General features: G+C 50.6%; 2 protein-coding genes across 6 annotated transcripts in view; one reads left to right on the top strand and one right to left on the bottom strand.

Annotated features, from left to right (window-relative positions):
* SCAPER (S-phase cyclin A associated protein in the ER) overlaps positions 1-5,814 on the top strand; it is a 170,794-nt gene extending 164,980 nt beyond the window's left edge. For all 5 annotated transcript variants that reach the window (XM_075160430.1, XM_075160429.1, XM_075160428.1 and 2 more), the window contains exons 30-32: positions 773-964; positions 3,648-3,699; positions 5,376-5,814. In XM_075160430.1, coding sequence (XP_075016531.1) covers positions 773-964; positions 3,648-3,699; positions 5,376-5,470 — 339 coding nt within the window. In that variant the 3' untranslated portion in view covers positions 5,471-5,814. The remainder of the gene's footprint in view (positions 1-772; positions 965-3,647; positions 3,700-5,375) is intronic.
* Positions 5,815-8,254: 2,440 nt separating this feature from the next.
* On the bottom strand, positions 8,255-10,999 carry ISL2 (ISL LIM homeobox 2). Its single transcript, XM_075159531.1, has 6 exons — positions 10,845-10,999; positions 9,691-9,880; positions 9,239-9,495; positions 8,833-9,116; positions 8,562-8,732; positions 8,255-8,418 (listed from the first exon to the last, which is right to left on the bottom strand). The coding sequence occupies exons 1-6, from the start codon at positions 10,900-10,902 to the stop codon at positions 8,302-8,304; spliced, it is 1,077 nt and encodes a 358-aa protein (XP_075015632.1). The 5' UTR covers positions 10,903-10,999; the 3' UTR covers positions 8,255-8,301.
* Between the last annotated feature and the right edge of the window lie 9,294 nt (positions 11,000-20,293).

Genomic DNA, 20,293 nt, shown 5'->3' with positions numbered 1-20,293 from the left:
TTTGCAGGAGACCAGTAATAGCATTGCCTTATTTCTTCAGATGTACACAGTTGTAAACTTAGCCTGCTTCATGACAACAGTTCCATTTATCTAAACAATTCTCCTTTTAGAGTCAATGGCACCGATAGAAACTGAGATAAGAAATACAGATGGGAGGATCTTTCTGAGTCTCTACTTACTGAAACTCCTTGCTGTGCAGCTTACAATCACCTTTTCTTTTTGGTGCCTGAGAATGCGTGGCAGACATCTACCATGAAACAGAGTCCTCTCTGATTGCCAGAGAGCACTCCGGCAAAGGATGATCGAGCCTCGGGAGGGTTTTTACAGTCCTGGTGATCTCTTTCTTGGTTTTTTTTTTTCCCCCTAAAGACATACTTACTGTGTTTAAATGGCAGGGGTTGGGGTTTTTTGTTTTGTAGCTCTAACTTACAATTGTCCCTTTGCTATAATTCTTTGTCTTCTGAACAAAAGTATTACATGATCTATTTTATTGTAATCTTCAGATTAATCCACTTCGCATTTACTTCCTGTCTTTTTGGGTGATACAGGCAAAAGAAGTTTCACAGCCGTACATTCTTTGTGTTCCTCTGCAATAAAAGTAATACTTGCATGATAAAACAGAAGTTATTTGGACTAAATGTTATAAGCTTTTTAGTGTTTACTCCTCAGCCATGCTCATTTTTTTAGCATGACTTCAGCGCCCTTGGTGGTTAACAGGAAGAGAAGAACAGATAGATCACGTATTTTAATTTTGTTACGTTTGTATTTTCAGATCATTGTACAATCTGGCCGTCACCCCACGGTGCTGCAGAAACTATGCCAGTTGCCTTTCCAGTATTTCAGTGATCCTCGTTTAATCAAAGTGCTCTTCCCTTCGCTAATAGCTGCTTGTTACAATAACCCTCAGAACAAGATCATCCTGGAGCAGGAGATGAGTTGTGTTTTACTCGCCACGTTCATTCAGGTAGCTATTGAAGTAACATAACAGCGGCGTGCAGGATAACTGCAACAGTTTTTCTCGCCTTTGCTGTGTATGTGGAAATCATTTTACTTACGTAAAACAAGTAAACAGTATTGAAGTAGTTTAAGATTCTCTGCAGCTCTTTTCAAACCACAGATTATGCCTGTACTTGAGTATCTTGGAACATTGAAAGCTTACCGAGTAGTTCAGGTTCTCACTATCACATGCAGAATCCTGTTTTCATTAAAGTTATTGGACGTGCTAGGAAGATTTGATGTAGATCCTGCTATTACAAGGCAATTCTTAAAATATTTATTTTTTAAAAACTACTGCACATATAGCATATCTGAAATCAGTATATTAATGTGTTTACAGACAAACGTACAGTTGTGTGCTGTGTACAATAGATTTACAGAGAGAACTGAACAGAAGTGTATATATTTTATGCAGAAAATACACAGAACATATGTTACTGGCCTAATCTTGCAATCTTTATTTTTGACAGTAAGCCACTGAGGTCATTACGAATCCTGTTTTGAATAAGGATTTACAGCATTTTTGTTCCCTTTGTCTAAATTTATATGCTGTGCTTTATATATCAGATTTTATGCATGCCTCATGTTTTCTATACATTTTATTGACTGTTTCCAATGAATGAATGCAGTTTTCGTAAACGCTCTACTATTAAAAAATAATATGCTTTTAGAGTCTAGTAACTCTGTATCAGTCAGCTAAGAGTTACTGTTGTTGATACAGAAACGTTAGTCAACTCTTTTTCCTAATGCTTTACAGCTAGTCCAAGGGTAGGCTGCACGGATTTGGGAGAGAAGGCAGAAGAACTAAATATTTACTGAAAGTCTTAGCATAACATCAAACTTCTGAGTGCAACTACTTTTTATCCTTTTAATACTAAAATAATTGCATAGCAGTTTAAAAAAAAAAAGTTTGGAACTTAGTATTAAAAGAATTTGCCATATGGTAATGAACTTAAATACAAAGCTGTAATTCATCTTTTACTTTGACTTTCTTATAGTGAAACTACAGATTTCAGTGTAGAAGTTGCAGTGGCAAAAAATAATTTAAGCATTACAAGTAAATGCAGCAAGTTTAGTTTGTTTTTTTCAGCCAAAAAACATGAGAGTGGAGGAGAGTGTTCCCTATGTGAATAATTAAGGTTATATACCTTGATTTCTGTGCTATAAGAGAGAGAATGACATTTAAATCCCCAGTAACTACAGCAAAGTGTAAGTATATTTACAAGGATCAACGTTATTAATTTGATTTCCAGTTAGAGGTATATCTCAGATGCCAAATCCACATACTATTCTTGCAGGCTTTTAAAAAAATTGTTACATTAAAATATGGAAGATCCTTGTGTGCTGTAAAGTGTCATGTCTTTGCTGACTTCACTGGTACTTTAGTATTTTACCCATTTTAAAATCTAATCCCAAATCTAAAATGCACGCACACACACACACAGAGAACGATTCTGAAAGGAACCAAGGAATGCTCAGATACCCACACCCACGGAAGAGACTTGCCTCTGTACTTCTATTTCAACTCGCTGCTGTTTGTCAAGCAAGTATCTCATTTGCTTCAGTGGAAGGTTTGGGAAAGATTGTAAAATGTTTCCCCGTGACTAGAAAATGAGATTCTTCCTGTGCCAGGGAATGCAAAAAGAAGTCCCATTTACGTAAAAGTTTGGTGGTGTGTACAAATATAACGCTTAAATACAGTGTCTTAAATGTGTGCAGCGTAAATCAAAGGAAAATGGTTGCTGGATTTTACAACGACCCACGTTATACCTCCCTACCAACAGATTTATTTGCATCTAAAGTTTTGCATCATCCTTTTTATTTTTGTTACTTCTGTTTCTAGATTTGCTGAAATAACTAAAAAACATTTAGGAGTATCCATGATTTGCTAAATTTTCTCTCTTATATCAAATAATACCATCTCTGCTCAGTGAACACTCACTCGTGCAAAAGATAGGATCCTAAAAGCCCCCTCCGTACTGGGGCAGCTGACTTCCATAATCCTACATTGTTCTGAGCGAAGTCGGTGTCCGTGGTGACTCCGGAGGATGCAGCATCCCGTCCGATAGCAGCAGGGATCGCACATCGCGTTGGGCACTGGGATTAGCTGCAGCTCAGCTGGCTGCACAGCTGGCTGCAGCGCTGGCCAGAGCTAATCACCTCTGTGGAAGAACTTCTCTTACTCCCAGGAGATCAGGACCTCAGGCTGCTGGGTCACTGGGAAGCACAGCTGATGAAATTGGGATAATTCAAGAATTTTGTAAGAGTGTGTTTGGAGTCAGGAGCATAAATCTAAAACACCGTTTGTTTTAAGGAAATACAGCTATAGTAAATGTTCTCTTAAATTAAAAGTCATGATCATAAATATTTCCTAAGAAGATAGTAAAACCTTGTTTTTTCTCTTGTGTATTAAAAGTTTTTTTTTTCCAAAAAGGTATAAATAAACGTATAAAAATCCACTGTATATTACAGAATTTAAGTGCTGGCAATATTCTGTTACGGTATGTCACAAACAAGCCAGAGTTTGTTAATTTACAGATTTCATAAAGAATTACTATTTTTGAGTGACCGTGAAGACTTAAAAATGTTTAATTCCTCAGATGTAAGATCTGAAAACCTGATGCCGGTTTGTTGTTTTTTTTCCCCCATAGGATTTTGCACAGAGTTCAGGCCAAATGGATAATCAGTTATCGCAGCAGAGGGGTATGTCTCCAATGAAATGCAACAGAGTAGCATTTGAGTAACAAAATGTGTAGATACTATATTTTACTGTGATTTTTTTGAATCTGCATCACGATAAAAGAAATATAGTAAATTGCAAAATGATTTTACAGTTTGGGGAGAGGCTCTCCAGCTTACATTCTGACTTAAACATACATATGTCCCAGTCTGCTGCTCATCGTATTAGGAATTCAGACTGTTAATCTTTATTAAATGCTATGTGGTGTCATGTCTTAAAATGTGATACTGTACGTGCACGTATTTAATTAGCTGTCACAAAGGCTACCTTCAAAAGTTTTAGGTTGCAGAAGCCACGCAGCCATCCCAGTACACCCGGGGAGCCAAAAATTAGTAAAATACCGTCCTGTAATTATCCTGTAAAGTTTGTCAGTTTGCAGGAGTGAAGCGATTTTTTTTTTTCCCCTCAGTTGTTGTAAATATTGTGTAAAATGCAGATAACCTCTTTAGGCTAAACACTTGAAAGATTCTCAGCTAAGATGATTATTACTTATTGAACACGTCTGAAATTCAAGTGTGTTGACCAGAATCTGGTCTTGAGTCGCCCGTATTTTGCATAAAGTACGCCGCTCGGACAGTCATTTCTCCCTAATAGCAAGCAGAAATCCACCACCATTTTGCTGAATGTTTGGCAGAAGATGAGCAGTTCTAGGTCTAAAACATAAGATTTGTGTTTAAAAATAAATCATAAATTATAAAATATAAAATTAGCATAAATTTATGGAGATTTTTACTGTCAGCGTTATACCTCTCAGTCTGAAGCAGCCTTGTGCAGTGTCTGCAGCGCAAACTTTCCAGGATTGTGTTTGCATGAGAATCTGCTCGAGAAACATCTAAAATCCAAGTCAAAAACTGGTTTTTATTTTCACTATTAAAACTGAATGAACTTCTAAACAAAGATGACTATGTGGTGACATGTGAGTGTGATTTCTAAACATTCCTCCATTGCAAAAAAGCTGACTTAATAATAGTATAAGCAGGGTTATTTTTATCCGTTATATCACTTGAATGTGAAGGACGGTGTCCCCAAAAAACAAATGGGAACAGTAACGCCGCTCGGAATAAAACTTGAAAGCGCAAACTTCATTGTCGGGTGCTGCGCTGCAATACGCTGCTCGAAGGGTCGGACCCTGCAGACCTCCGCACGCATGTGTAGTCCCGTTCACGTCACCAGCAGTACTCATAGGAGTAAAAGTTTGTAATCATGCTGTGAGCTTTGGGGGAATCGGGGAGCAAAACTCCTCTACAGCCCTTTGTGGAAAAAGAAGCTGCTTTGCAGAGAGAGCGCCATCGAGGCTGCCCGAACTTGAACAAGACTGAATTGGTCCCCGGTGGGTCCGAGAACGTAAAATGTGTAAAGACGTAGAATGTTCCGATGCGTAAAGCAGAGAGCCTGATCCAAAAGCTTAAAAATCTAAGCCTTTGCTCATCAGAGCCCTCTGCCCCCGTTTTTAAAGCCAAACCTCAACGTCCATAGCTCCACAGAAGTGTTACCCCGTGATTTGAGAAGTTTTTGGTAGGGGGAGGGGAGTAAATGACTTGAAGTATCTCAGATTGGCTGCGTGTTCATTATTCTTGTTTTATTGCCATCTTATCTGAAGAGAGAATAACTTGGTAATTTTATGTTCTGTCTTCAACAGAAAAATTTTTCAGTTCTCAAGATTATCTTGAGCTGTCCAACAGATTCCCCCGCCAGTCCTGGGAAGAAGCTCGACAGTTCTTCTTGAAAAAATAAGTGGTGTATTTGGTTTTGAAATCCCTAACATTGTCATGCTGACCAGTTCCTGCTGACTACCCTCTTTAAAAGGCTATGCCGAAAAGTTTTTGATACTCTAAATACTTATGCTGTAGATACATAATTTGCACTATTTATATCATAAGTACTGTAGATACTTTCAAGTTCTGTTTTGTAATTTTGATAATTTGAGTTTATTTCATTCACATATCCTATGTCTTGATTTGGGTATTTTCTGCCCTGTGGTGTGGTGGTACTTGCACTGCAGAACTGCTGAAATAAAATTGCAAATAGAGAAATTATGTTCTATATATCTTGTAATAAAATAACTTATTCTGTCTGTAGTGTGACTTCTGCGTTACAAATGTTGGTGTGTTTGAATTACCATAAGCAACACAAGGCTCGGAGAGAAGAAAAAAAAAAAGACTCCTAAGATCCCTTCCAGTTAATCAAAAGTCTTAAGAATTTGTCAGATTTGGCTCTGAGGGAAGTTCGTTTGTAATTTTTTTGGTGATTTGCGATAAGTCAGGCAATACAGATTTTTTTAAACCACAGACATTTTTAACGTTTCGATAAGACTTTAATTACGCCTGTTTAAACCTCGTAATGTTCTCTTAACGGTGAAGGTTCCATGAAGCAAAATTAAAACGTAAAAACGGCGGCGTGTCTCAGCAAGATTTATTTTCCGCGCCTCTGGCCGAAGGCCCCGGCGGCGGCGGCGGCCCCGGGCACGGCCCGCGCGCGGGGAGCGGCTGCGAGGGGGCGCGGGACGCCCGGGCCCTGCGCTTCCTCAGGGGAGGCGCCGGCCGGGCCGCGCCACGCCGATCCCGGGCCGCAGGCGGCTCACGGCCGCGGGGACCGGGATCGTCCCCTCTTCGCGGCCCCGGGCCGCGGCCCCCTCGCCGGCCCCCGTGGCCAGGCCCGGCCCGCACCTGAGCCGGCGGCGGCAATCCCGACCCGCCCGGCGCGGCCGCCGCGCTGCCTGAGGCGAGGCCGCCGCGTTGCCTGAGGGGGGAACGGGGGCTGCGCGGGGACGCGGGTCCCCCGGCCGCCTCCGCGGAGGCGATTTTACGGCCGGGGCGGCCCCGCAGCCGGGTGACCGAAACAGCTTGCTTCAGTCTAGGCCCGGGAGAGCGCGGGGAGCTGAAACCCGACCCGGCCGGAGCCAGGTAACTGCGGGGGCCCCGCGCTGGGGTTGGGGGGCGGGACACCCCCTTCCCACCTGTCCCCGGGCCAGGGTGGGTGCCCGTCCCGGCGGCAGCAGAGGAGCCCCTGTCTGAGGCGGCCCCTTCGCCTCTCCCGCAGCCCGGGCTGCTCCGTGCGCCCCGACGGCAACTGTGGGTCGGCCGCGCGGGCCAGCTCGCCCGGGGAGGCCCGGTCCCCGCACACCCGCCTCCTCAGCCTCTCGCGGGTGGTGGAGCCGTCCCCGCCCCGGCGCCGCGCTGCCCATCCCCTTGCCGCCCGCGGGGCTCGGGTAGGGCCCAGCTCCCCCCCCGCTCCCCGAGGGTGCGGGCCCGATTGCCCGGAGATGGCGACGTGGGGGCGGCTCGCCGTGGTTTAAGGCTGCCCGGGCCTGCGATCCCGCCGGGAGCCGGCACTGCGCGCATTCCCGCCCGAGTAACGGGGAGGGAGCGGGAGCCGGGGCGGCCCCCGCCGCGCCCCCAGGTGATGCCAAAGGCAGATAAGGAGCCGCCGCCTGCGTCTAGACGGGGGGATGAATACACGCGAGGGGACGGCTCGCCTCGCCGCCGCCACCCCGGGGGACCCCCGACGGACGAGCCCCCGCCGCCCCCGGGGAGGAGGCGAGGCGGCCCCGCACCGCGGCAGGTGCGGGCACGACCCGGCCGAGCCCGGGGGCTGCTCCGAAAGGGAAACTGCGCTCCGCCTCCCCGGCTATAAATAAGCGGCCCCGGTCGGGAAAGCCGATTAGCGCGGTGCGGGGAGGCCGTGCCGGCAAAGCCGGGGCTGCGCCCGTCCCGACCCGCACCCCAACCCGCTCCACGACCCGCTCCGCTCCGCGCCCCGGCCCGGCCGGCAGCGCGGCTCCGCGCACGGGGAGCCCCTCCGCCGCCCTCCCGCCCGTTTTTTTTCGTTTCAATCCTTTCCTTTTCTTTTTTTCTCTTTTTTTATTAAGCCCAAAATATTTAATCCCACTATTCAACTGCTGACTCTGACAATAAATAACAATAACTTACTTTTGTTCGTTAAAGGCTCAAACAATCCGTCCTCCGTCCATTGATAACTTAACATTATTAGTACTGGTTTTCCCGTTAAAAAGTCTCGTTTCCGTGTCCCGTTTTTCCAGCGATCGTGCGGGCCCGGGCGCCGCGGCCCGGGAGAGGCATCGGTGTGAGATGAGGCTGGACGGCGCGGCGCCGCGGAGGGCGGGCCAGGCCGGCTCCGCGGCCGCGGGAAGGCGCGCACGCCGGGGGAGTCTCTCCCCCTTTTGTATTTTTTTTCCTTTTCCCTTCCAAAAAGGGAAGAAAAGCCGTCCCCAGCGCAAGCGGCGGGCGAGGCAGCCTGTCACCGTGCCGGGCTCCAGCGGGGAAATCCACGTTTCTTTGGGCAAAAGAAACATCGAAATCCGCAGTGAAAAAAACCCAAAACAACGAAATAACCAGGGCGGGGGCTCTCTCTCCGGTCTGGTGAAGGCAGCGAGGATCCCGGTGCTTTTTTGGCCGTCAGTAACATATTTTTTGTTTGTTTTTAAATAAGAATAATTAAAAAACAAAGGCGTTTGTCCGGCGCTCTGGGAGCGGCCCGGGGCCGGGTGTCTCATGCAGGGAGCGCAGGCATGCGGAAGTCCCGCGGCGGCGGGCGGCCGGGCCGCCTCACGTCTCGGCCGGGCTGGGCACCATGCTGTTGGGGGTGTCGGGGAGCTGGGAGGACAGCGAGGTCACGTCGCTGCCGGAGGAGGTGCCCAAGGAGCCGGACTCGGAGAAGGAGACCTGGGGGAGCAGCGGCGGTGAGGGCCCGGCGCGGTCCCTCCCCCGCTCCGTCCCCCCACCGCAGCGCCTGGGCCCGGCGGGCCGGGGCCTGCCCGCCCCCCACGGCCCGACGGGGCGGCCCGGCGCGGTGCGGCGCGGCTCACCAGCTGCTGGAAGGCGGCGGGCTGCTCCAGGTCGCTCTGCAGGGCGAACTCGCTGAGCGCCTTCCAGGGCGGCTGGTAGGTCTGGACCTCCACGGCGCTGCCCTGCACGGCGCTCTCGTGGCGGATGGGGCTGCCGGCCACCAGCGGCGTCCCGGTAAGGCCCTGCAGGCTCTGCGGGCACACGGGGCTTCAGCGCAGCCGCCGCCGAGCCCGCCGGCCCGGGACCCCCCCACACCTCCCTCCCTCCCCGGCGAGGCGGGCGGGCGCTCACCGTCTTGTCGCTGTGCTGCTGCTGCTGGAGCTGCTTCATGAGGATGGATTTCTTCTTGTCCTTGCAGCGCTTGTTCTGGAACCACACGCGGATGACGCGGGGGCTGAGCCCCGTCATCTCCACCAGCTGCTCCTTCATCAGGGCGTCGGGGCGCGGGTTGGCGGCGTAGCAGGTCCGCAGCGTGTGCAGCTGCTTCTCGTTCAGCACCGTCCGCACGCGGGTGGTCTTCTCCGCCGCCTTGTGCGCCGGCGGCCGCGGGGCGGGCGGCCGCCCGGGCACCGGCTCTGCGGCGGGCGGGGAGGGCGCGCACCGTCAGCACCGCCGCTCGCCCGCCAAAGCCCCCCCGCCCCCCCGCCGCCCGCCCCGAGCCGCGGCCCCGCCGCGGCTGTTCGGGGGGAGCCGGTACCTGCGAGGTGCGCGGCGGGCGGCGGCAGCGCGGGGCTGCGCGGCCCGCGGGCGGCGGCGCCGTCGGGGGGCGGCCCGTGGTCGGCGCGGCAGAGCAGGTCGCGCTCCCGCAGGCAGAACTGGTCGCCGGGCAGGAGCTGGCGGCCGCAGGCGGCGCAGCGGAAGCACTCGAGGTGGTAGACGTGGTCGCGGGCGCGCATCACCAGGTCGCTGCTGCTGAAGGCCGCCCGGCACTGGGCGCACTTGATGCCGAAGAGCCTGCGGGGACGCGACGCGCCGTCAGGGCCCGCGGCCGCGCTGTCGGGGCGGCTCCGGGCGGCGCCGCGGGGGCGGGCAGCGGCGGAGAGTCGGGTTTTCGTTTGGGGGAAACTCGGGGGTCTTAGGGGGCTTTTGTGCTTTTGCGGGTTTTGGTTTGGTTATTTTTTTAACGAGCGTCGGTGCACTCGGGGTCACCTGCTGTAGTCCCGCTTGCAGTAGGCCTTGCCGTCGCGCAGGAAGCATGTGCAGGTCTCGTCCAGGGGCTGCCCGCACTCGGCGCACTTGAGGCAGGCGACGTGCCACTCCAGGTCCGGCGACACCCGCAGCAGGAAGGGGTCCTGGATGCGGCCCCCGCAGCCCGCGCACAGGGCCAGCCCCGGCCGCCCTGCCGGGAGCGAGCGGGGCACGGTCAGGGGTAGCAATGTGCAAGAGCAGAAGCGCCGGGAATTAGGGAAAAACACTTTTTTCTTATTCCTTTTTTTTTTTTTTCAAAATAGGAAGAAAGAGAAATAAAGACAGAAATACGGAGAGAAAGAAAGGATGGAAACACGAAAGGAGAGAAAGAAATACAGCCAGAAATAAAAAACCAGAAACTTGATCGAGGGAAATAAATGCAGAAAGACAGAGACATAAAAGTAGAATTTCGGAAAAGAAAATAAAGCAGAAACACAGAAACACTAAAACAAAAGCTGAGGAAAAACTGAAAGAAAGAAAAAAATAAAAACGGATTGACAGAGAGATAAATAAAACCAGCAAAGAAACAGAAAGAGACAGTTAAAACGGGACCATGGACAAATGAAAACAGTAAGAGACAAGAAATCAAAGAGTCAGAAAGAGAAATAAAACCAAACAAAAACAGAAGAACAGAAAGAGAAAGAAAGAAATAAAAACGGAAAGAGAAATTTAAAAAAAAGAGAAAGACAAACCGAAACACGGAAAGAAAGAAAGAAAGAAAAGCGGTAAGATGGGCAGAGAAAGAGGAAGAAAGAAAACGCAGAGGGAAGGAGAGAAAGAAATGAGAACAGCAGAAAGCAATGAGATCAGCAGCGCGGACAGACGAACGGACATTCGGTAAGAAACGGAGCCAGCGGAGGACGGGGAGCGCTGGGCGCGAACGGAAATAGCGGCACCGGAGATGCCACGGGCCGAGTCCGCAGCCGCCCGCGCCCGCGGCGGTGCCGCAGCCCTTCCCGGCACTGTCACCGCGCTCGCCGGTCCGGGGCGGCGCGGCGGCCGCCAGCCCGCCCGACGGCAGCGGCGGCGCGGATCTCGGCCCCGCAGCGTCCCGCAGCGCCCCGCGCCCGCCCCACCGCGCCCGCCCGCCCCGGCGCCGCGTTGCGCGCACTTACTCTTGGAGGGCTCCCCCATGGCGCCCGGGAGCGGCCGCGGGAGGAGGATGTCCACCATGCGGGCGGCCCCCTGCGCACCGGCCGCGATGCGCGATGCGGGATGCGGAGCCGCCGCTCCACCACTACCCGCGCCGCGCGGGGCGGGGGCCGCGCCCGCCCCCCCGGGCCCGCCCCGCCGGGCCGCACCGTGATGTCAGCGCGCACCGGCCGCGGGGGGGGGGGGGGCGGTGCTGACCTCACCGCGCGGCCCCCAGAGGCGATTGGCGGCCGCGGGGAGGGCGCCCGCGGATTGGCCATGGTGAACAATGGGCGCGCGGTGGCGCGCGGCGGGGCGCGGAGCGGCGCGGAGCAGCGCGGACTCCCCACGCCGCCCCGCGGGAGCCCGGCTTGGCGTGGCCCGACGCCGGATCGGACGGGAAGGGAGGGGGGTAGCCCTGCGCGCCGCGGGAGAAGCCCCTCCGCGGGGGCGTTGGGTGCGCGCCTCGGCGCCCTGCGCCCCGGGCAGCCGCGGGAACCACCCGGCAGCCGCGGTCGCCCGCGGGACCCTCCCACCGCCTGGCGCGGTGCCCGGCGCCGTGCGCCCCGTCCCTGTACGCGGAGGGGATGGCGGCATCTCCAGCCCGGGGAGATGGAGATTCGTTTTAGCTTCTTTCCCCTCTGTTTTCCCTATTATTTTCCCTGACTTTTATTTCGCCTTTTTTCTTCTCCTTCTTTTATTTCCCTTTTTCTGTTCTTTCCCCTCTCTGTCGCCTCTTATTTCGTTGTCCCTTTTCCCTGCGTTTCGGCGTGCCGCAAGCAGGTGCCCGCAGACGGGCGCGGCGGAACAGTGCCCCGCGCTGCGCGGAAGCGCATCCCCGCGGCAAACGGGGAGGGGACTCCGCGGTGGACGCCGGCTCAAGGCTGCGCGCCCGCGGAGCGATTCCCTGCTGGGGGGCGTGCGCGGGAGGGCCGCCCCGACGGACCCGAACGGGACCGTCGGGATCGTCGGGGCGGCCGTCCCGGGCAGCAGCCGCGTGAGGAGTTGAAATTAGAGGAGAAAATAGTGTTTTATTGCATTTTCATGCACCTGATCCCGTGCTGCTCCTGCAGCTGAACCTCTCCTGTTGCTTTTTTATCCCTTCTATTCATTTTTCCTCCCTCTTTCTCCCTAGTCTCCACGGGCTTCCTGTGCATTAGCAGAAAAATAGGGAGAGCACTTCAGTGGCCTTTGACTCAGTTTTAAATTCCCCAAGACTTCGCAGCACAGCGGCACGAGTAGCTCAAAAGGTTCAATGAAAGCTTATACGTGCTGGAATTGAGATCGCTGCTGTCTCGGGGCTTCAGTCCTGTCCCTCCCCCTCCACGCAATCACCTTTTTAATTTTACGCACGGAATCTGACAGGAGTAGACCAACCTGTACGACTGGGGGAAGACACGGTGACTTTAAATTTTGGCTCAGAAAGGGCAGGCTGTGCTGGTTTTGCTCAAAGGAGGGGGGCAGGATAGGTTTTCCAGCTGAAGCACTTGGTTTTCGTATGAGTCAGGCACCCTGTGGGTATGAAACCCCAGAAGCTGAGGAGGGGGAGAGAAGGATTTGGATAACCAGCATTTGACTATTTGACCCACTCTTCCCAGCCTGACCACAGCCCCTGCTACGCCTTTGAGGACCCCAAATGTTGAAAACAAACATTTAAGTTTGCACAGGAGCCGAGGCGGGAAGCAGGATGGCACTTGGGGCACCCACTTCAGCAGGGGCATGTGTCGCCAGGGGATTTCAGCCTCCCTGCCGGCCCCTGCATGTGCGAAGGTGCAGAGGTGCCAAGTGGCAATGACATCCTCAGGGCAGGGCGAGCCCACGTGTCCCCTGCCTGTGTAGCAGTGGCGGGGTGGCCGTGGCGCCTGTCAGGGTTTGTGATCTGACTGCTGCCTGCCGTTAGTGTGGTTCGTTTGCCAGCGGCAGAGCTGAGCTGGGAGGTGAGTGATGTGAAGGGCATCAGAAAAGTTTGGCTGACTCTTCAAACTGGGGTGACCCTGTGGGATGGGTGACGGGAATGTCTACAGCACTGCCATGGCTGTGGGGCGGCACGGGGTGTCCTGCCCATGTCTGGGCACCTGGCAGGAAAGAGGGTGCAGAAGGGTGACTTCAGCCTGAGCCGGAATCCACGGAGTCCTGAGTGAGTCAGTATCTGCATGTGTTAACAATAAAATGCAAAAATAAAATGTCAGAGTGATAGGAGAATGAGACACGTCTAAGAATACAGCAACTTGGCAGGGATGCTCCATGTTGCATCACCCCTTTTCTCACTCGAGGGCAGGGTCCTCTCTGCTCTCCCAAACCTCCCACCAGCTTAGGAATAGGAAAGGTTATAGCTGAGCCAGCCAAACTTTTCCAACCGGCGCAAAGCTGTGCTGCAGGCACGCCTGTGTCAGTACGGAGCAGTGCACTGACTCCAGGCAGGTATGGTGGGACTGGACTCGGTCCGTGATCAGGCAGGTAGGAACGGGGTAGGCAGTGCTGCATGGGCAGTTTAGTAGAAAACCCCGAAAAAGGACTTGCTGGGGAAATGCTGAAAGCCCTGAACCTCCTCTAGGTGATGTACGAAAAACTTTAGAGCAACTACAGGTAATGCCAAGAGGCATAAAACCAGACCAATACCACCATGTTTTACAAACAGGTTAATTGGTTCATTTGAGGGGGGGTAAGGGAAAGCACATCATAAAATCATAGAATAATTCAGGTCAGGAGGGACCTCTGGAAAACCCCTTTCAGGTCGCTTGGAACTGCTGGAAGCATTTGCTAGTCAAAACCAAATGCTATCATCTCTCCTGCCACACTGATTACTCCTTGCTCTCCTCCATCCAGCATCCAGAGTTTCCAACTGCTTTCGGGGCAATTCCAGTTGGGTTTGGTGCGGGAGCTGGCAGGGGCTGCCTGGCTGCGGGGTGAGGCCAGCTAGCAGCGCTTCCCACTCGCTACGGACCATTTGGTTTTTGCTCCCAAATAGAAAGACAAGTTCCCTCTAGAAAGGGGAAACGGTAACAATTTTTTTGTTTGCAGCAGATTGCAAAGGCAGTAAATGCTGATTCTTTCAGAGCCAGCCATGGATTAAGTCCATTATAAAATTAAAACAGATGGAACACAATTTCACTTACATTACAAAAAAGGACAGGAACCATCTGCAATAAGATTTAGCATTGCAAAGCTATTGTTATCATGTTACCATTAAAACCTTTGATGAAGGGTTTTCTTTTCTTTCATAAACTTGTTCACATGAAACAAATGTTTTATTTATCCATCTTCCTAAGATAATCATATTTTATTTAAAAGGATGACATCTCTCAAAAAAACAGCTCTTGGTTCTAACAGAACATGTAAAAACAAAGAAATGTTGTAAAACTCCGATGTCAAACCATTGGGGGCTTCAATGGGAAGGATGTAGCAAAAGGAGAATTCCCTGTCCATTTTTCCTTTAAAAAACATTTCCTTGTGTTTGGGAACAATGTCTGATACTGAAAATAGATAATTAATGAGATAATGGGATACTGCATGTCACCTCCTGTCCAATGGGATTATCTGATGGCTAATTATGGACAGATTGTGATTAATGTGATTATGGATTGGATATTAATCTGATTCTGGATTGATCTAGTTATGTTTTAGTCTGCTCCAAATGGTTAATTGGATCTGAGATAATAGAAATGCAGCTTGCACCAGATTTTGCCACATCAGTTGATGAAGTATCTTTTGATCTGGGTGGGTTGCGAACAATAAATTATTTACAGCTGTTGAGAAAATGACTCTTCCTTAGAATGTAGTCATTCATTTTATTTTCGAGAGCCTTTGAAAACAAAATCAATATCCTTTTTAAAAGGAGATGTTGACAAAAGAAAGGCACGTACATAACTCACAAACAAATGTGACGAAATTAAACAGTGGTTAACCCGGTGGCCTAATGTCTGGTGATGCATTTGAATTGCTATGTGGAGCTTTGGGCTCAATTCTTCTGAGACCAGCAGGGGTTGGGAGCATTGCAGGGGAAGAGGGCCCAGCTCTGGGGAAAGTGGTATTGCACAAGAGCTACTGCCAGCCCTGCTATTGATTAAGAATCAGCCATGGTAAAATGGCAAAGGGAGCCCTTGCCATTTTTTCCCCTCCGGATAAGAACGATTCAGAAAGTTCATGGGCGCAGAAAGGACTCGTCGGCCCATCTCCTCTGGCGTCCTTCATACCAGACCATACAATTGGACCCAGTATTATTATTTTTTCCCCTCGCAGTGAGCCCGTTAATTTATGGTTGACCTCAGTCATATCTCCCAGAGATGCATCCGGTCTTGATGTAGCCTGCCAGCGCAGGAGAGGCTGCCCCGTCCCCGCAAAGCCATCCTGCTTGTTAACTACTTTCACTGAAATGGCAAAGTAGGTCTATATTTTAAGTTCAACCCCCAGCCACTGGAACTCGTTATGCCATTATCTGCGGGATTAAAGGCCAGGGGTAAGTTGCAGCATCTTAGACGTTCGGACAGGGCAAGTGGGAGGTGTGTTAGCCTTTGTCACCAGGTGGCATAAGCTGCAGGTAACTTCACCAGAAGGTGCTCCTCTCTCAACAGGCTTTGCAATAAATAAATAAAAAATCAAGCAGGTCCCAAAACACCAGAAACAGAGGCGTATTGCAGCTGCTGGGCGTAGCGCTGAAGTGTTATTCACTGAGCTGAAACTGGAGGAAAAAAGGAACAAGCAACTTTCCCCAAAGTGCTTGCAGGCATGGAAAGGGCTGTTCCCCTGGGGTGATTTCATGTGCTGCCTGTCCCTGCCTGTGCAGGAATGGCTTAAGCTGGCACGAGCGGGAAGATAGCAGCATCTGGATTCCTCTCCAGCAGCATAACAGGCAGAAAATGCAGCTACCTGTTTAAAAAATAATGCCGCTATAAGCTGGCAAAGAATTTTACACACATCTCCCATTAGCGACAAGGCAAGCTGCGTGCCGGAGGAGGGCGGCAGGTCGTGAAACACCCACTGCAGGTGTCTGCACTGGGAGGGGAGCAGAGCTCTCCCTGCCGGCGTCACTTCCCTCATCTCCGCACAAACCACATCTGCTCCTGGGCAGGACAAGCTGCCTTCCAGGGTAACCTGAGCCTTTGCTTCCAGGAGGTTATGAGGGTCCCTTTTTGCCTGTGACCTCGGCAGAAGGGGCTTTTTTAACTCCTCTGGTGATCTTGTTCACTAGGAATATGCAGCAAATGTGTTGCTCCCTGACTCCCTCGTTACTTGATTGGCACATGAAAATAATTAGCAAGTGAGAGGAGTTTATAAGAAAGGGAAAACACCTGCTTGTGGTGGTTTTGTAGGCTCAGTATCAGTAGAGGGTTGTCCCTGCTATGGAGTAAGTTTGGGGGAGCTCTTTCCTCCGTCCCCCACTTTCGAAATAGTGAGGGTTGTCCGCTTCCGAGGGCTGCTGTAAGGCCTCGTGAAAGACAATCTGCTGATCTGAGACACACAGGTGAGTGGTTGTAAGATGATCTGGGCAGAGCATTAAGCACACCTGTGGTGGTGTTTTATTATAAAGGAACTCAAATGTCAGACATGTTGAGATGCGTTTTTGTGCCAGTGAGGATGAGGAACAGAGAGCAGCACCCTGGGGAGATGCGTCCCATGTTGTGCAGAGGGTCCCGTGGCCGTGGGGAAGGGGTGAGTGCAGGAGGATAGGAAATGTCCTGGGGTGGCTGAACCACTTGGTTCACGTGAGCTTGCAGCGCTTGGGCACAGAATATTTCAGCAGCAGAGATCTCTCCTAGTGCCGCTTCCGAGGTGGGTTTTTCTCCCATCCCTCCTCGCTGCCGCCTGTCCGGTGCTGGGCCGTGGGTCCTGCCCGTCGGCTCAGAGAGCTCCGCTGAGCCCTAAGCAGGTTGCAGTTGCTTTAACGTTATTGGATTTTGACAGATTAGGAGGTGAATCCTTTCGTGTGTTGGGGAAGCTTTCCAAATGAAGCTCTCTTAATTTATCCGAGTCAGCTATCCCCAGAGCGACTGCAGGAGGAGTAAGCTAAGGATGACCTGTGACAAAGGGGACCATCATAGCAGTAATAAAAAATTCCTGCCCTTCACTAAATCCCTTAGTCATGCGGCTGTATTAGCTGGATTCCATATGTTTTAATTAGGAATTATGTATTTTAAAGGGAACCAAAATCTGATTCTAGGGGAGACATGATTACATATTAGTAATTGTTCTCATTTGGCTTTTGTAGAGATACCAATACAGGTACCTGCTCTTGTTTGCAACCATATTTTTAAAAGTTTGAGTAATCTGTGTTACTGGTTTTTTTTTTTTTCTTTTCCCCCTTCCCAATAGTGTGAAAAAATGTAATTCCCTTTCCAATGCAGAAATTGGGTCAGCAGATCCTAATGAAATAATCCTGGATAACAATGCACCACACAAGGATCTGCTTCCACTAATTAATGACTAATTTTTCTTACAAAGTACTATCTTCTGCCTGCAGTGGATGGTGACTCCACCTTCAGCAGCACCTGTTTGTTGCATGTTATACCATTTTTACTATTGTCATGCCTTAGGTGGGAAGGTCAAATAGAAAAAAGCTTTTTGCCACGGTTCAGCTAATATGGATCATGCTGATATAATCCCTACCTGATTACAGTTATAAGCTCCTAAAACACTGGCCATAAATGATAAAGACTTCCTTTGTGCTTCAGGGTGTAATCCGCATCAAACCAGTTTCAATAAGGATTATGTGCATCTGAAGTGTTGCTGAGGTTTTGAATCAAAATTATAAATAGAAAACATTAATAAAAAGCCTGTCATGTCTCTGGATTGGTGACACTACATCTTGAAATCTGACCTAAAGGGTGGCAATGTCACTCTGCTCATGAAAATACTATGTATGCTATTAAGCCAGATATATAGTGAAAGGATCAACTTATTCTGAGCTATGATGCAATTAGGTCAGTTTTGATAGTAGCTCACTTTTGTTTTGGTCTGAGGTATTAAAAAACAAACTCAAACGAGATTGGTTTTTTTATTTTTGTGCTTTTGGTTTTTTTAGGTGTACATATGTTCTTTCTTTTTGTTAAAGATTTCATCCCCATGAGATGTGCACGTTGGAAGCTCAGTTTTGGAGCTTACAATAGGATTATGAAATTGCGTGCCACGCTTTTAATGAGTAAAACACCTTAATTAAAAAGATGTAATGGCCAAATCAAGGGTACCCAGGATGTTCTTATTTTGTATCCTTATTTTGCTTGTGGTGTTCCTTTTGTTGGATTACCTAGGGTGCAGATAGGGACTTCTATACTGTATAAAACTTCACATCTCTAAAGAGTTATGCTCCACCTTAACCATCTCTCAAATTGGCAGCAAACAGCTCTTCAATTATTTATCCTCTTCTCAAACTCATCTCAGGGTCCTGTGACATCAGCAAAATCATCCTTCCCCTCATATTCATGAATATTTTTTTTTTTTTTAACCCAGTCATTTGCTCAATCCAGGAGATGCACAGGAGCCCCAAACACTCATTCTGTTGTCTTCATTTTTTGGGGACTGGCTGAAGGGTGGAGCCAGGTCTAGGCAGAAGTTAAAGCAGCCCTGGAGCTACCTTAATACTTACAATCAGGCACAGGCCCTGAAGGAGGTTTGCCACCTCCTTCAGCTCTTCCCTCCACAGCCCTCCCTCAGGGCTTGGGGAGTTTAGGTAGTGCTCTGGGGCCAGGAAGCTGGAATTTGCAGTACAGCTGCTTTTCTTCTATTATAGAGGCATTTGAGATTTGAGACAAAGTAAATTGTCTATTCAGATGCTTGCGTTGCTGGACCTGGTTAGCTTTTGTAAAGCAGTAGTACTTTTTGGCATCTGATGTGAAAATCATGTGGCAGAGTAAATTTTAGAGGTGATCCTGTGCCAAGGCTGTGGCAAAGCCAAAGAGCCTTTTTGATCCATTTGCCTTTTGCTTTTCTACGGGGTGCCTCAGAAATGCAGAACGAATCACTGACATGCTGCAGATCACCACTTATTCTTGGAAGAACAGTCCAATGGCCATAATTGTTCAGAGTTGGGTTTTTTGGGGGTTTTGGTTTTTTGTTGTTGTTTGGTTTGGTTTTTTTTTCCCCCTCTAAACCACTTCAGGATGGGAAGGAAGAAACTGCATTCGCGGCTTGCTATCTAGCAATTTCCAGGATGGGAATTTGGTCGGGAGTGTCCCAAATCCATGTGTGCTCGGGGCTCCTGGGCTGGTAGATTGGTCGCTCCAGTGTGGTGGCTGCTGCCAGCTTCTCCAGGACACCAGGTTTTCCGAGATCCACAGCACATACTTTAGCAGTGAATTTGGCCTGAAACATTTTGCTTCATTGATTTTTAAATCCCGCTCCTTGCCACCTGGAAAAAATCTGGAGGTATGGAAACAAGTGTGAGTCCTGGCTCTGCCCCTGTGGCATCCTGGTGCTGTGAAAGTGGCAGGCACAAAAAGTTTTGCCTGTTAGAAATTAGAATAATAAACAATTAGAATTCTGAGGAATTAGAATAATAAACAATTAGAATTCTGAGGAATTAGAATAATAAACAATAATAAAAAGGATCTCTAAATTATTCAGAGCAAACGAGCTATTCTCCAATGCTGTTGCGGGGCCGAGCACAGGGCTGTGGGTGAGGCAGCCATAAATCTGCCCTGTCAAGGGGATGCCATCCAGGGCTGGTGTTACCTGACTGGTCTTTGAAGCTGTCAGACAGTTTGGACAACTGGTGGGTCACGACGTTTGGAAAGCGCCATGACGCCTGGCCTCTCCTGCGCGCCACACGCTCCGTCCCCACGTTACCTCCTTTGCTCTCGCTGTGTGTCCAACACCAGGGGGATCTGGCAACGCGCGGGCGGCCCCAGGCCTGGGCATGCCCCCAGGGTCGGGCTGGCAGCCTGCCCGTGCGAGCTGTGGCCTCCCAGACTTCTGCTGGCTCCACAGCCACAAATGAAGACTTTTCCCTTCTTTTTCTTCGTGAGGCACATTTTTATTGGCTTGGGATAGGATTTGGTCTGGAGCATAGGCATTTGCACGCATCACTCCGCTTCCTGTTGTTTTCTTCTCTTTGAAGGGCTTTAACTCTGTGCGAAAAAAGTAAAAGGAAAAAGGAGGCCGGAGAAGGCCGGTGTTGGTGACAAGTCGGTTCGGGCGGGAAGGCGCACGTGCTGCCAGATGGACTGGTGCCCGTTTCCCCCCGAGGTGCTCCGCGGGAGCCGTACGAGCGCCCTTGCAGCCGCAGGGACGTTGCTCTGCCTGCTGGTACCGCCCGAGCGGCGAGGGCGCGCTGCCCGCCGCGGGCCGGGCTGAGGGAGAGCCAGGTGCGCGTGCGGGTGGGCGGCTGGTTTTGCTCCAACCGCCACCGCGCGCGCCGCTCGCCGCCCCGCGGCCGGCGTTGGGGGGGGGCGCTCTCTGCCGCTGCCCATTGGCCCGCCGCTCCGGCCAATGAGCCGGCGGG

Source organism: Calonectris borealis, chromosome 11, assembly GCF_964195595.1.
Source record: "Calonectris borealis chromosome 11, bCalBor7.hap1.2, whole genome shotgun sequence".
Lineage (NCBI taxonomy): Eukaryota > Metazoa > Chordata > Aves > Procellariiformes > Procellariidae > Calonectris > Calonectris borealis.
The sequence above is the reverse complement of the archived record's forward strand: the minus strand, read 5'-3'. Positions and strand labels throughout refer to the sequence as shown.